Below are 14110 nucleotides of genomic sequence, written 5' to 3'. Positions count from 1 at the left end.
CATCCAGAAAGGGTGAAGGAAGAGGAATCACTATGATTCAGCTCTCTGCCTTGCAGGGGCTGGGACCTGGAAGCTTAGAGCAGCTTTACTGTGTTAAAAACGATATCATTTTGGAGCTGTTTTCCAGTTCACTGAGAAATTGCAAATAAATTTTGCTCTTTGGTCTATCCTTGGACAGAAGAGTTCTATAGAAACTTCTTGGGAGGCCTTTAATACCTCACAGAATTCAGACAGACTTACAGGAACTGGAATATTACAGAGAAGGGTGAGGAGAATCTGCAAAATTAGTCCATGACTACATTTGTACATAAGGAGTGGACCTGGACTGACCTGAGAAATAACTATGAGGGGGTTGATGAAAGTCATACAAATCAAGAGTGGTCAGAGGCATGTAAGCTTTGCTTGCAGTTTTTTCTCAGAAAAGTGAGAGAGGATGGACTAGGGATCATCAAATTAAACTTGTAGGGTACATGTTTTGGGGAAAAAATGTACAGAATTAACATTAAAACTGAATTTCCTTGCCACAAAATGTGTAGGCTTGAAGGATGACTGCAAAAATTTGTGAGAGAAAAGTCTTGAGAACTGGTAAATATGCTTGTGCTGTGTCAGGCTGGGAATCTGCATGAGTGCAGACTGAAAGGGTGTTCAGGAGAAATTCTGTCCCAGTGACCACGTTCTGTACTTCTACCTAAGCACCTGCAGACACAGGTGCAGAAATGTGGTTTAAATCCTAACCATGCTTACAAAAACTGAAATTTGGAGTGGGATAACTGAAGGAGTACAATTTGATGAATTACATTATATCTCTTTTTTTGGTCAGGGTTGGGTTACATGTAATTTTAATGACTTTACATGGGCTTACTCAGGGGCACTAAGCACTGGCACTTGGTATTTCCCTTATGGTTTTTGCCTTCTTATTTTGGTAATACTGAAGATTGCATTTTTTTTAATGTCTCAATTAGGATAAGCAATTTTTAATTAAGAAATTAAACTCAAAGGTCTGGAAAGGTGAAACAATTCTCTGGGTTCACAGAAAGTTGTGTCAGAGTGAGAAATACCATATCAGATGTTGGCACAATTTGATGATGTTTTATTTTCCGTGTTCCAGGAGAACAAAAAGAGAAGGGCAATGTCAAAAGGACACAAATTGTATTTCTCTCTTTTCCACACACCAGATTTAATTAATGTAAATATGACTTGCAGAGTTTTATACTTCACACCTCTTTTTTCTAAAATGAGAAAATAATCTTGCTTATTTGCTTTTGAAATTTGTGTGCTTTCTGTCTCTTCCAAAATGCCATTATTAACTTTCAATTATAGGATCCAGATGATGAATTATTACATGCAGCTGTTTTCTCAATTGCTTAAGATACCCACAGGCACTAGAATAGGGTATACAGGGTTTGTGACATTGATTGTAAGTTACAAATATATTATAACAATCAAAATAATGATTGTAGAATCAGCTTGCACATATATGGAGGTGTGTTTTAGTGTTTAAAAAGAAAAGAAAAGGAGAGGATTCCAGGATATTTTATATCAATATTATAGCATTGTAGATGTTGGTTGTGACCTTGAGTAAATGAGTTGCCCAACCTCCTTTTGCTTCAGTTATTCCTGCTGGAAAATTGGCTGAAAATGTGGATTCTCTTTATAAACCAGATGTGTTGATCTGAGGTTTCTCTTAGTAAAGAAAAAGAAAAAATCATTTTTGCAGCGTAGCATAGACCTGAATAAAAAGGATTAAAATTACATTCAGAAAAGCAAGCGACAGGAGCCAAAGTCACAGCTGCATTTCTGTGTCTGGAGATACTATAAAGTCAGATCATTAAGTTATTTATTCACCTTTCAGGTCCCTTCATCACTGTGTGTTGCTATCAAGGGCTGATTCCAGCCTGAGTAGATGGGGTAATGTTTATTTGAAATTTCCCAATGGATAACGCTAAAGCAGAAATTAAAGTAATTGCATATTTTGCTTTTGTACACATCAGCAGGGCAACATTTCTAATGGGAAGTTTATTCTTGCAGTCTGATTGCTGGTGTAAGAAGCAGCAGGGTAGGTGCAGGCCAGTTTGTGCCCAGGCTGTGCCCAGCTGTGCCCTCGTGGGGCTGCAGTACCCTGGGGAGCCTGGCACTGGCACAGGGCACCAGCTGGCAGCACCATGGCACAGGACCAGTGCCCTGCTCCCTGTGCTCCCCGGGGCTCTGTGCCCACAGGGCTGATGGGGCAGGAGAGGAACGGCAGCAAGCATGAGAACTGGGGTGGTGGTGTCTGTAAATGAGACCATCATTAGGTTCTCCAGAGCCCTTTTCATTTTCATTCAGCCTTGGCAGAGGAATGTATTATATTATTTGTTATTTGTATCATTATTTATGCCAGGTGGGTTTCCAGCTTGGGAAGCTGCTGGAATGATGCTGTGGGGTGAGCTGACAGAAATGTGGTGGGGCAGGTTGGGAGCAGGATGGGGTGTGCAGGAGGAGCAGTGCTCTCAGGCTGTGGGACAGGCAGGGGCTGCCTCTGCTCAGCCAAGCCTGCTTCCCTGACAGGAGGACAGCAGGATGTTCTTCAGGAGCTATAAATTCAGCAAAGGGACGTAGCAAATGGCTTCTGGGATGTGGAAGTTAGCAGCCAGCCTGTGTTCAGGCTGAGATGGTGAAATGACTATCTGCTGCTGTGTGGGTGATCAGGCTGGGAGCTGCCAAAGGGCTCTCCCAAGGCCTTTTCCTCACGCCATCAGGGACCCCTTTGGCTCTGGGTAATTCTCTGGCCAGGCACAGACAACCTGTGCATGGCTCCTGCCGCCACCAGCTGAGCTGCAGGGGCAGTTTCAGCCTTGCATCCAGGGCAGAGAGACACAGCAGCCTCTGCCAAGGTGGTGTGTGTGAGTGCACTGATGATAGCTGGGGCACAAAGAGAAGATGAAGGCACAGAGGGAGGAATTGCTGAGATCAGCACCCCAATCTGCCTGGGAAGAACAGAGATGGATTGACACAGGCAGAGGCTCTGACATCAGGGAGTGCTCTCTGGATGATCTGTTAGCATAGCTCTGACAGATAGAAGGGCTGCTTCTCATGGATATTTATGCAGGGGCACCGTTCCCCTGCCTTGGAGAGCTCACCTTGTGTGCTGATGTCGTTTTAACTGTGATGGATTCCCAGCCCTTTGCCTGGTCAGAGTGAGCTGTATGGATGTGTGGGCAAAATGCTGCTCTAAAGGCTTTGTGGAGTGTTTGCATGCAAGGCTTGATGTATCAGCTTAAGCTGTTAAACCACGGGTGGAGTCATATTTCTTTAAAAAAAAAGGTGATTCAATTTCAGTTGATTCAATACCAGAATGGCTTTGCAAAAGGTTGCTGTAGATGTAGTTTTTCTAACTCAGTTGTTTTGACCTTTCTTTTTACATTGTTTTGGTTTCATATTTTTCCTTTTTTTTAAAAAAAAGGACATGTTTATATGTGTATGGATCAATAGTGAGCATTTAACTCCAAAATACAACCTCTTGGTTTGATTTGGGAGTTTTTTGATGGGGGAGGAGGAGAGGAGAGAATGTTCAGTCTCTGACAAAGGGGTTGGGATGGAGGTCACTGGTGTTTTCTGTGGTCTTTGTTAGGTGCTAGTAAAAAGCAGCTGTCTGTCCCTGCCCCCAGTGCAGTGATCTGCTCCACCTGTCCAGCATGAAGCTTTTTGCAGGGCAGTTTTTGGGGGCAGTCACACACCACTGCAGAGCCTGGACCATGCAGGTAAGGTGAACGTGGTGTCCAGTCCCTGTCACCTCAGCTGTAGTTCACAGTCCCATTAGGAGGCTTTTGACAGTCATATCTGAAAAAAAACACATCCAGTGTGGGGCCACTCCGTGCAATCAATGTCCTAGAGAGCATTCTGACCACAGAAGGACAGTGTGCAATATCTGATCTTGCTGGCTTTGCCCAAACCCAAACTGGCTTCTGTTCAGGGTGTCACAGACTGTGGTGGGGACTTGCTGGGGATTAACACTGAACTCATGAAAAGCAGCATCAGCCTGTCTACCTGCACTGCCTGAGTGCTGTGGGATATTAACTGTGTAAATCTCCTCATTGTTGGCCTCAGAAGATGAGTACACCAGCTAGGTCTCCAAGTTTTGAATAAAATTACATGAAAATATTAAAATTTAAAAATAAAAATATATAGAGCTCTTTGTGACCCTCTCAAGGAGCCATGATTTTTCTTCTTCTCCCCAGTTCCTGAACTATTAGCTGCCTGTTCCCCATGTGCCAACCTGTAACGTGGTCACAGAGTGCAGGATTGTTTCTGGTCCTACCCTAGGGGCTGGCTGTTGGGCAGGGCTGACATCCTCTGGTTTTTCTTCTGTGAGTTTATTGTAGTGGTTCTTCCAGGAACTCTGAGGTGCTAGAAGTGCCACAAGCAATTCAGGGGAGATAGGGAGGTTCTTAGCTCCACTCTGCCAAGCTGTGAAACATCAGGTGTGTCAGAAGATCCCTGTCCTGGTCTGGGCTGCACAGAGTTCCTTAATGGCAGTGTCACTGTCATCACAGGGGTCTTGGTTTATAAATGAAACAAGTGTTTTTATTAAAAGGTTGAGTTTCATTTCAGAATTTAACCTTAGCATAGGCATAATATGCAGCTGATGCAGCTTGTTCAAGCAAAAGGAGCTTTCTGACTTGTTAATTAAACTTTTTCTCCAATCTGTTAAACAAAAGGCCTGAGTCAGGATTATACAATCATTCATCTATACGCTGGCATAAATCAAGATTGTGTTTCTGACTTGCACTCTGTTCAGGTCAGCATTGCTCCCAGACAGAAGTCCTGAGCTGAAGGGAAGCATTCATTCTCTGAAATTTGCTATGAATTTCATGTTTGCATGAGATTTTTTTTTTCCTCTCTAAATCTAGGTGGAAAAAATGCCAGTGTGAGAAACAAAAGTATAAGTCCTTGATCCTGCTTGGTAGGAGTTGCTAGACTGTATTACTTTAGAAGGACAGTATGGTCAATTATTTGCTACAAAGTAAATATTCAGCCTGTTTTGGGGTGTCTTTTGTGTTAGTTGAAGGTATGTGCTTTAGGAACTGAAATTTTGTATCTTTCTATGGCTTCTAGCAAAGCACTATTGAAATGCATTTTCTGATGATCACATGATGTACTGTAGCAGTGAATTTGTTTTGTTCAATGCTATTTTTTACATATTGCTGTATATCACAATTCAAACCAAAGCAAATGAAGCATGAAAATTAATAGATCTAAAAGGGAAATAAGAAACTCCAGAAGAAATGGAGGAAAAAGAATTAAAGTTACTATAGAACTTGTGATCCCCACTGGAAAATTAAACACTAATGGTTCTGCAGCAAAAAGAATGCATAGTTTTTTTCCTGAACTGGAGCAGAGATTTCAAATATCATTATTCTTCCCATCTGGATATTTACACATTTCTGAAAACTTCTGGGAGCAGATGAACATGTCCCACAAAGCAGAGCAGAAGGCAATTAAACACTTAATAGACTACTTTACATAATGGATTGTTTTTTTGAAGGGCTTCAGCATTCTTATTTTGACTCTATGACTTGGGTACAACAGTTCACAAATGTGAACCAAGGCTTGTGGTTTTCCTGGGGCCAAATACCCCTCTTCTTGGAATACCTTGAGCTATGGATAATACTTCTCACCTTACACATTATAGTTCTGAATTTAAAAGCAGCACAGGAGCTTTATTCATATTACCATAACTTAACCAATTCTATAATCATCTTAAATTATTTGGCATCTTTAACTGAAGAGATAGAGAAATGTTGAGGAAAAGGTATGAAATCTTTTACAGTCACACTGATGCTAATGAAGTTTGCTTTGTACTTTACTACAAGACAAAGCATTATTACACATTTGAATGGTTTCGTTATTGCCCATTACAAGAGGAATTTGCATCCAAAATAGATCTGAGAAAGGGGAGTCTTTCTTTGCAGTTGTTTGCTGTTATTTTGGTTCATATCTCTGTGTGAATGCTGTAGCTTATTTGTTATTTCAGTGCTTCAACTTTTTAATGCCTTGGAGTTGAGAAAATACAGTGATTTTAGTATTGTTTCTGGAAACCTATCTGCCAGAGATATGGCAATAAATGAGGATTAATAGTAATTTTAGGAATGAAAATCTTTTGGACAAAAGACACTCAGTGGAGTAAACTGGATGAGGACCAGCTGGAAGCTTGAACCGAAGTTCATCTTTTGTGTTATTTTGGAGTAATTCAAGTTCATTAAAGTTTCAGGAAGTGCTGGTGACCCTTATCTCAGTGGGAAGGGCACCCTGGACAGGCTCCTCTGTGCTGGGGGAGGCAGGAAGCTGAGGAGAGCCTTGCCAGGGAAAGGAAGGATGGACTCTGCTTCTTCTGTGTGACAGCTGAGTTAAGGACTGGATAAGAAAGGAGCCTCAGAGGAGCTGATACCTGCCCAAAGTGAAGGCAGCAGAGCTGATGATTCCAGCATTAAATTTAACTTCTGGAGGGGGCTCTGGTCTTGGCAGCTGCAGTCCCTGTGTTATGTGAGAGGCACCAGGGACTCCAGCAGAGATAGCGTGGTAGTTTGAGAGAAAACAAGGGTGATTCCAGCTTGGTTAATGCTCTGCTTCTATATTGGTAGCTGCTTGAAATGTCTGCATACCTTGGCAAAGGGTTTCTGTTGTCTTTGTTGTTTCCTAGGGCCAGACAGATGCCTTTCACCACTAAGTAGGAGTGCAGTGAAATCTGTTTTAGGGCATCACACAGCAGGCTGGTAGTGCTCAGCTTAAAGGAGGTGATCTTCTCAAAGGCAAAGCTGAATGACAAAGATAATGCTGAGATGGGGGGTTAATTCAGGGGTACCACCATGTTTTAACTTTGGAAGAGAAAAGCAAGTGATCAGACGGATGTGGTTTTGTGGTGTTCGGGTCAGACGTGCTGGGCTCAGTGTCTCTGCTCTCCCAGAGTGGAAACCTAGCATATGGAACAGTCCTTGGAACTCCTGCAGAGGTTTGTTACTTTGGATCAAATGTTACTAACCTTGAGAAATGTGTCAAAGAGGTCCTAGATTTTGTAGCACTCAGAATTATTTGTTGGAAAGAAAAAAAAAAAATTGGTGCTCAGGATAAAGTTGTAGATCTCAAAGAGAGTAATAATTAATTCAAACAAGTTGTGAGAATTATGATTTTTGTCCAATTGGCAAAAAATACAGAATGAGAAAGGAGAGAAACTATCCCTTTGTCCTAGCTATGCACACAGATACTCAATAAGAATAAAAACCTAATGCATGCCTCATGAGAGCTGTGTGCATAGGGGGAGTGCAGCATTGGTGCTGCAGCAGGATGAATCCTCAGCTGGAACAAAGAAGAAAAGGATCCGCATGTGTGCCTGCACATGTGTGGGCACTGAGGGAGTTTGTTCAGTCTTAGAAGACCTTTGTGCCCTGACAGCCTTCAGACAGCTGAGCACTGGGTGGATCTCCTACCTTAATTAAGATTTTTTTTGACTAGCCATGTCTCTGCTCCTGTTGCCAGTGCAGGTCTGAGGCACTGAGTGAGGGTTTCTGCATTGCCAAGGTGCTGCTAGGATTGCCCCTGTATGGGGCAGTGGGCAAGGGGAGCTGCTGGCATTTCCCAAGTGTGGGGCATTTGGGGAGCAGGCTCAGTCTGGCAGCTTTACTTCTCCTGAGGTGGGAGCCGGGTGTGAAGCAAGAAAGTTCTTAGCTGGCAGGTTACAAGCATTTCTAAAACCTGCTTTTTACAAGCAAAAAATGTATTTTGGACATCAGCATATGAATTTCTCTGTTTTCTCCTTTTTTAACTGTCTGCAAATTTAGGAATTTGCAGAGTTCTTCCTCTTATTGGTGTTTCATGATATTTTGAAAGGGGAACTGCTACCTTGGTCCAAAAGCAGCAATGGCCCTGGCAGCACAAACCTGTCACTGCCTGCTCTGTGGGCCAAGTTGGCTGCAGAGGGGCTCTCTAGGAGATGGCTGTGCTGTGAATGCCTTTTTTATCTTGCAGACGCACACACACACATGAAGTAAAAGTGCAGCTGTTTTGGCTTTCGAATCGGGGAGGGTGGTGAGGAGAAAGGATGTGATGGTGTTTGAGACAAAGATAGATGTTCACTTGCAGGGCTTTTTCTATAACTTCCTATTTCGATTTGCATTAGAGGTGGGGACTGGGTGCATTTATGGTTTAATGAGACGCTCTTGCCTTAATAGCAGATTGTTTTTCACAGGAAGAAATGAGTTATTGCTGGTTTTCTTCTTCTTTCTGTTCAGTTACTGTGGATACAGCATGTAACTTTTAGACCTACTTCTGCCTTGAACAGCATGTGCAGCTTCCAGTTGTTGTGCTGAGGCTGCTGAAGGAAGGAGGTTGTAGGAGCACAGTTTTTAAACAGATATTTGTTGGCTGCTTAATTCCTACGGATGCAATGAGCTTTCGGGGGAGATTCAGAAGGGAGGCCAGTGAACTGCGGAAGAAGAGAAGGACCACTAGGAGAGTGAACCAAGGAGAAATTCAAAGATTAAGCTGTGTGAGTATGCACCCTTCTTCCACCTCTTCTGAGAAATGGCTAGGAAATTGCAGGTCACTCTTAGGACTACACTTTGGAAAGAGTAGGATTTATTGCTTGTTGTTTATGTAGGAGGCACCAAGCCTCATTCAGTCTGTGGTTAGGGACTGAGCACTGGAGACTGAGACTGAAGCACTGTGAGTTCAGGAGTTTACAGAACTCAGGCACATTAGGGAGACTTTTATAGCCTCACATTGCTGGTCAGAAACATTCTGAGAGCAGCAGTGTTTCACAGTCTCTCTGGCACCTATAGCAAGTGCCTGGAACTTCCATGAAAATTGATAGTGCTGCTTCTGGAGTGAAAAGTTCCTCTGTGCTGTTTCAGAGTTTGTCATCTGTGATGTGCACCTCTCAAAGCCAGGAAGAGGAGGAAGACAGTGCAGGCAGCCACTGGAGAAAGGTCCAGAACCCTTGGTAGATAGCTAGGATGAGGTTCTCCCCCATGGGCTGCACAGCAGCGTTGCCACTGACGGCTTTGGGGCAGGACTGAGCCTCCTGAAGCTGCTGTGTGGGGCACAGGGAGGCTCACATTAACTGCTCTGTGCCTCAGCTTTCCTGGCTGAAATTGAAACTGCAAGCAGCAAGAGGTAAAATCCTTAGAGCCTGCTGTTGGGGAGTCTTAGGCAAGTACTGGTTTTCAGTGTATTCTCTTCAAAGTCTGCTTTAGCTCATTAAAGATTTAATGGCTTCTCCAAGAAGAGACACTGAATCCTTTTCCTCAAGGCAAGGGGTGTTTGGTTTTCTTCCATAGTTTTGTTCATCCAATTACTCTGTTTGCATGTGCATGCAGAGGGCTCTTTTGAGGTTTTTCAGCATGTTCAGTGTAACAGAATCAGTGATAATACAACCAAGAAGAGTATTCTCATTTTCTTTTTTAAATAGGAAGGAAAAGAACTTTGCAGTTGTAACACTTGGTCGCCAGTTAATATGGTTTGTGGTTCATCTAGTCGTGTTTGGGTTTTGCCTGTGACTAGCTGCCTTTTTGGATAGGTACTTTACATGGAAGTGGCTCTTATTGACAAGGCTACTTTATGGTGTAGTTTCTGCTGCCCTGAGCTATTGACATGCAGTCAAAGACATGTTTAAAACATGTTTAAGCTTCATGGTCTAGGGTCCCAGGAATCAGCTGCTGGTGCTGTTGAAGGCATCTGACCCTGGCAGTTCACAGGGCTTTGGTAGGAGGTAGGCACTGCTTACTTGACTTATCCTCTTAAATCCTGGTGAGGAGGGATTCTTGTCATTTTTGTACAAATCCTGACTGTATTTTATTAGTGCTCACCAGAAGTGGTTGCAGCCCTACAGGAAAGGAGACCTGGGAAAAAAGTCCAAATGGTAACAGTAAGCCAGCAGCCTGCCTGCAGATAAAGAGGAGTTTATTTGTTCCCTTTTGCGTGCATCCTCAGATAACAGAAACTAAGCATTCAGTTTAGTGGTGCTTAATACAAATATCAACAATGCATTGTAGTTTGGCCTAAAACATAGAGAGCACTGGTAACCCTGGGCCTGTTGCCTGTAGTTGGAAATAGGAAACAAGCCTGTTCCATCAGAAACTTGTGGGTCATGCTGCACTTCCCCTGACGTGGATGGCTCCTTTATGTCAGCTACTCAGCTTTGTGGGGGAATCTGTGCTGATTTCTGTTCTTGTCGAACATAAGATAGACTAAGATGGGTCACTGTGTCATATTACTCTGTAGATGTATTTCTCTGTAGTTTGTTTAGCCCTCAGGAAATGCAGGCACACTTGGCTTTACTTTTGTGCCTTGCAATCTGTGTCTTTCTGCCCAATATTTCATAATTGGAGCATGTTAAATCTTTGGCCTACAGGCATCTTTTGCTATCAACCAGCAGCCAATTTCTCCTTCATGCATCAGCCCTGTGCACCTCCACACAGATTTCAAAGTGATGTCAGCTCCCACTGCAGCTGTAAAGGATTTTGTCTATGGGGACCTTAGTCAAAGAGTGCATTTATTCAGATACGGTTCTTAGAACTCTGATTTCTGTAGGTGGATTCGCATTATTGGCTGGAAGCTCCTTTTTTTGTAAGACTAATTATTGTCTGATTGGCTTTAATTGTTAGTAGGGTGATGATTGACTTCAGTGTGGTTGACCAGATTTTGCTCTCATTTTACATCCTGTGTAAATGTGTTGATAGCCAGATAATTGACTGGGAGGGGAGTTGATGTCAAGGAAACAGTTACAAGTCTAACGTCATTGTGAGAGCTGAGTTTACAGTGGTCATGTACACATGATGTTAATTTTACAGATAAAGCCTCAGTGGAAAAACTTATAATAATTTACTCAGATTTGTAGCATGAGAAATACCTATCACTTGTGAAGAAATAAGTAACCACAGTGCAAGTAGAGAAAGAGGTATATTCACTGAGTAAAATGAAGCAGAACGCCATACATGAGATTTGCCCCATGGGACAGTGACTTATTACCGAGTACTCTAAAAGTTAAATGATATCTTTGAGAAGTTTATTTAGAGCTAATGCAAACATTTTTGTTAGTTGTTTTTGCTTCAGGAGCTTCTGAAGTGGTTGAGCCCTTTTCAAAAGAGTTGTTTGCTCAGTCAACAAGTCTAGGTCTTCATACATCTAAATTTTAGGTTTTAATGGAAAATGAACAATGGGTGTTTGCCTTTGCACTGCGTTGCAACTTCATCAGACATACAACGGTGATCAAAGTCTTCAGCATCAGAGCGTGATCTAATGGACAGATATTAGAGCTTTCCCTTCAGTCCCTGAAAAGCAAACTCTTCTAAAACAAAAGTCTGCTAAAAAGAAATCTTAAGTTTCAAAGTAAATAAAACTGTTTTAAAGACAATCCCATGCTGTGCATGGTGTTACATATCTACCCCATTTTAGCAGCAGATTTGTACTGGATGAACCTGGTGTAGGAATGCCTGGCATATCCTTCTTTTTGTAATTCCCTGAACCTGTACACAGATAACCATGGGTAGAGCCTTTTGTCTCCTTAATTCGCCCAGTTTGCACAATGAGAGAGGACCAGTTTGCCTGGTGCTCTATCCACTTCTATTATTGCTGTGTAGATGCTATAGGTGTCAGAGCAGGGCTTCTGCCTCTGCTAGGAGTGCTGCTTAAGGGCAAAAATTAGGAGTATCTTTTCTTTAAATGTAGATTTTTCTGAGCCTGCAAAGACTGTCTATGTGAATTATACATATATGTGTGTGTGTGTGTGCACACATGCTCCAGCAGATTTAGAAGTGCTGTTTACATAAACTTTATACTGGTAGCTGACAAGTTTTGGTCAAATCCATTGTGTGCAGCTTGTAGGCTGGTTTTGTTAATGTTTCGCTTGAGGCCATGGCTCTGCCTGCCCGAGACTGTGCTGGAGGAAGCAGACATGAGGCAAAGCCTGTTCCCAGAAGAGCTGAACCAGACTCACTTCAGCATCCCCTTTGTGGTGCACAGGGCAGAACAGTGCCCTTTACCTTCCCTGGGCTGCAGTAATCACTAACGAGGCAAGAGCCTGAGCAGAACACTCCAGCGCTGTGGGCAGCTCCTCTCTGCTCCCCACAGTTCCCATCCCTTCTGCCCAGTCCCCTTCCACCACATCCTACCTGTCCCTTCAGATGCCTGCATGAAGAGCAGTGAATTGCATCTTTGGCTTTTGCTTGCTTTCTTCATGAATAGATTCTCTGTGGAAGATTCAAAGAAAGCCTTTTGTTGCTAAAACTGCACTTTTTTTTTTCCAGGTTTAAGTCAGGTAAAGGGAGAGAAAGTGGCTGAGTGTTGCTAGGTTAGAGGTCTATGTAAATTATTAAAAAAAAAAAAAACCTTACAATGCTTTACAAAACTTTCTTGTTTTTCCCCTGAGGTGACCTATGGACAAATATTTAGTCTAGGCTTCAGAAATCCTCACTATTTAGAAGCTGTTATTCTTGACATTTTGAGAAGCCAACCAGTTAAATTCAAATTTAAAACTTAGCACTCTCTTGTCAATGGCTGATTTTAGTAGTTTCATGATTAAATGAAAATTTTAACCTCCTTCCAAAGGAGAGTTTCAAGATATACCCCAGAAGCAAAGAGGAGTAAGTTTTGCTGTGTTACCTGGAATGTTTTTTGCAGATTGTACTGATAATTTTATCAACTGTCTAAAAGGCCAGGTGCTAGTCCATGAAGATGGACATTCCAGAGTCACAAGACTGCAATGCCAGGTGCACAATCATGGTTGGGAGGCAGAACTCAGGAAATGCATGTGGCTAAGTCAGACAGCACAAAGCATCTCCTCTCACCCCCCAGCTGGATGTTTTGCTGGACCACCAGTCCTGTGTGGCTTCCACAGTTTAATCAGAAGGGAGGGAGCTTTGTGAGGGCTGGAGCTTTCAAAATTCATAATGAAAGGAAGGATAAGTTCTGTCTTGAGAAACAAGAGGTGCTAGAAGGAGTGGGTCACACCCAGCTGCCTGAGCACAGCTCTCTGTGGTTTGAGCAGCCTCAGCCCGGCCGCTCATCGCTTGCCATGCTGGGGCAGCTCCGTGTGCCACCAAAGGCTCCAAGGGCTCCAGCTTGCACCATCAGGTGACAAGAAAGTTTTGAGTGAGCTCATCCACATGAGAGGTGTTTCTGTTTTTCAGGACATGCTGAATTCTGTGACAATAATTTTTAAAGCTGGAACATAATGCAAAGTAGTCTTACAGAACAATGTAGTGTAAGCAGTTAGGGTTCATCCTATCCCAGCTGCATTTCTCATTTAGTGAAGCAGGTCACTTACTGGTATCAATCAGAATTCTTTTTGAATAAAAAGGCTTTAAAGATGGAAAATTACTTTTCACTTTTGTTGTTCCCAGAAGGGTCTTCAACAGGTTTCCTTTCTTTTGCTCTGCTTGAGCTGATGGGTATTATAGCATTTTGGCAAGTAATTTCTGAAGCACTAGGAATTGGGAGTTGGATTCTTCATAATTCTTTGTGATTTACTCTGTAGCAGAATCGTGTGGGAACTGGAAATCCCTTTAATGAAATTTATTGGCACATTGGCTTCAGTGTTGACACTGAAGAGTATATTAGTGGTGCTGTACAGCCCTGACTGGATTCTTTCCAAGTGCAATTCTCCAAGGTTTACTCAAAGTCACGACAAATTAAACACTTTGGACCTGACAAGTGAATGTATTTTAAGGTGGGAGGGGATGTGTCAAAGAAAATTTTCTTTGTATACCACTAATTTTAAAAAATTTGTTGACTGTGGATCACATACTGAGCCAAAGGAAGCCTTTGTAATGTGGCCAGAGTGTTTGTTGACTGTAAATAGATGCAGAACAGGCCAAGCAGTCATAAAGAAAAAAAGATCTGAATCTGAAGGAGAGACCTGCCTGCTGGTTCTGGCTGTACCCTCCCATCCATACCCCAGACACCTTTTGCAGACCTTGAATTGCCTGCCCTGTGCTTGAAATGCAAAACTTATTTTCCTTAAAGGAAATGTGTTAGGTGATGCAGAGTGTGTTGGGAGCAGAGGAGGGCAGGCCTGTGGGGTGATTTTGAGTGGGTGATTGCTGTCACTCCCAGCTCAGGTGCTTGGGGCTGGTGGGGA

At 42.8% G+C, this 14110-nt stretch overlaps 1 protein-coding gene across 11 annotated transcripts in view; it reads left to right on the top strand.

The window, feature by feature from the left end:
- Positions 1-14110, top strand: part of DOCK10 (dedicator of cytokinesis 10) — a 141238-nt gene that overhangs the window by 35343 nt on the left and 91785 nt on the right. For 2 of the 11 annotated variants that reach the window (XM_074547075.1, XM_026794901.2), the window contains exon 1: positions 8278-8521. The exons of the other annotated variants lie outside the window; for them this stretch is intronic. In XM_074547075.1, coding sequence (XP_074403176.1) covers positions 8420-8521 — 102 coding nt within the window. In that variant the 5' untranslated portion in view covers positions 8278-8419. Of the gene's footprint in view, positions 1-8277; positions 8522-14110 lie in introns of those variants that run through there. 11 annotated transcript variants of the gene reach the window in all.

Source organism: Zonotrichia albicollis, chromosome 9 (assembly GCF_047830755.1).
Source record: "Zonotrichia albicollis isolate bZonAlb1 chromosome 9, bZonAlb1.hap1, whole genome shotgun sequence".
Taxonomy (NCBI): domain Eukaryota; kingdom Metazoa; phylum Chordata; class Aves; order Passeriformes; family Passerellidae; genus Zonotrichia; species Zonotrichia albicollis.
The sequence above is the reverse complement of the archived record's forward strand: the minus strand, read 5'-3'. Positions and strand labels throughout refer to the sequence as shown.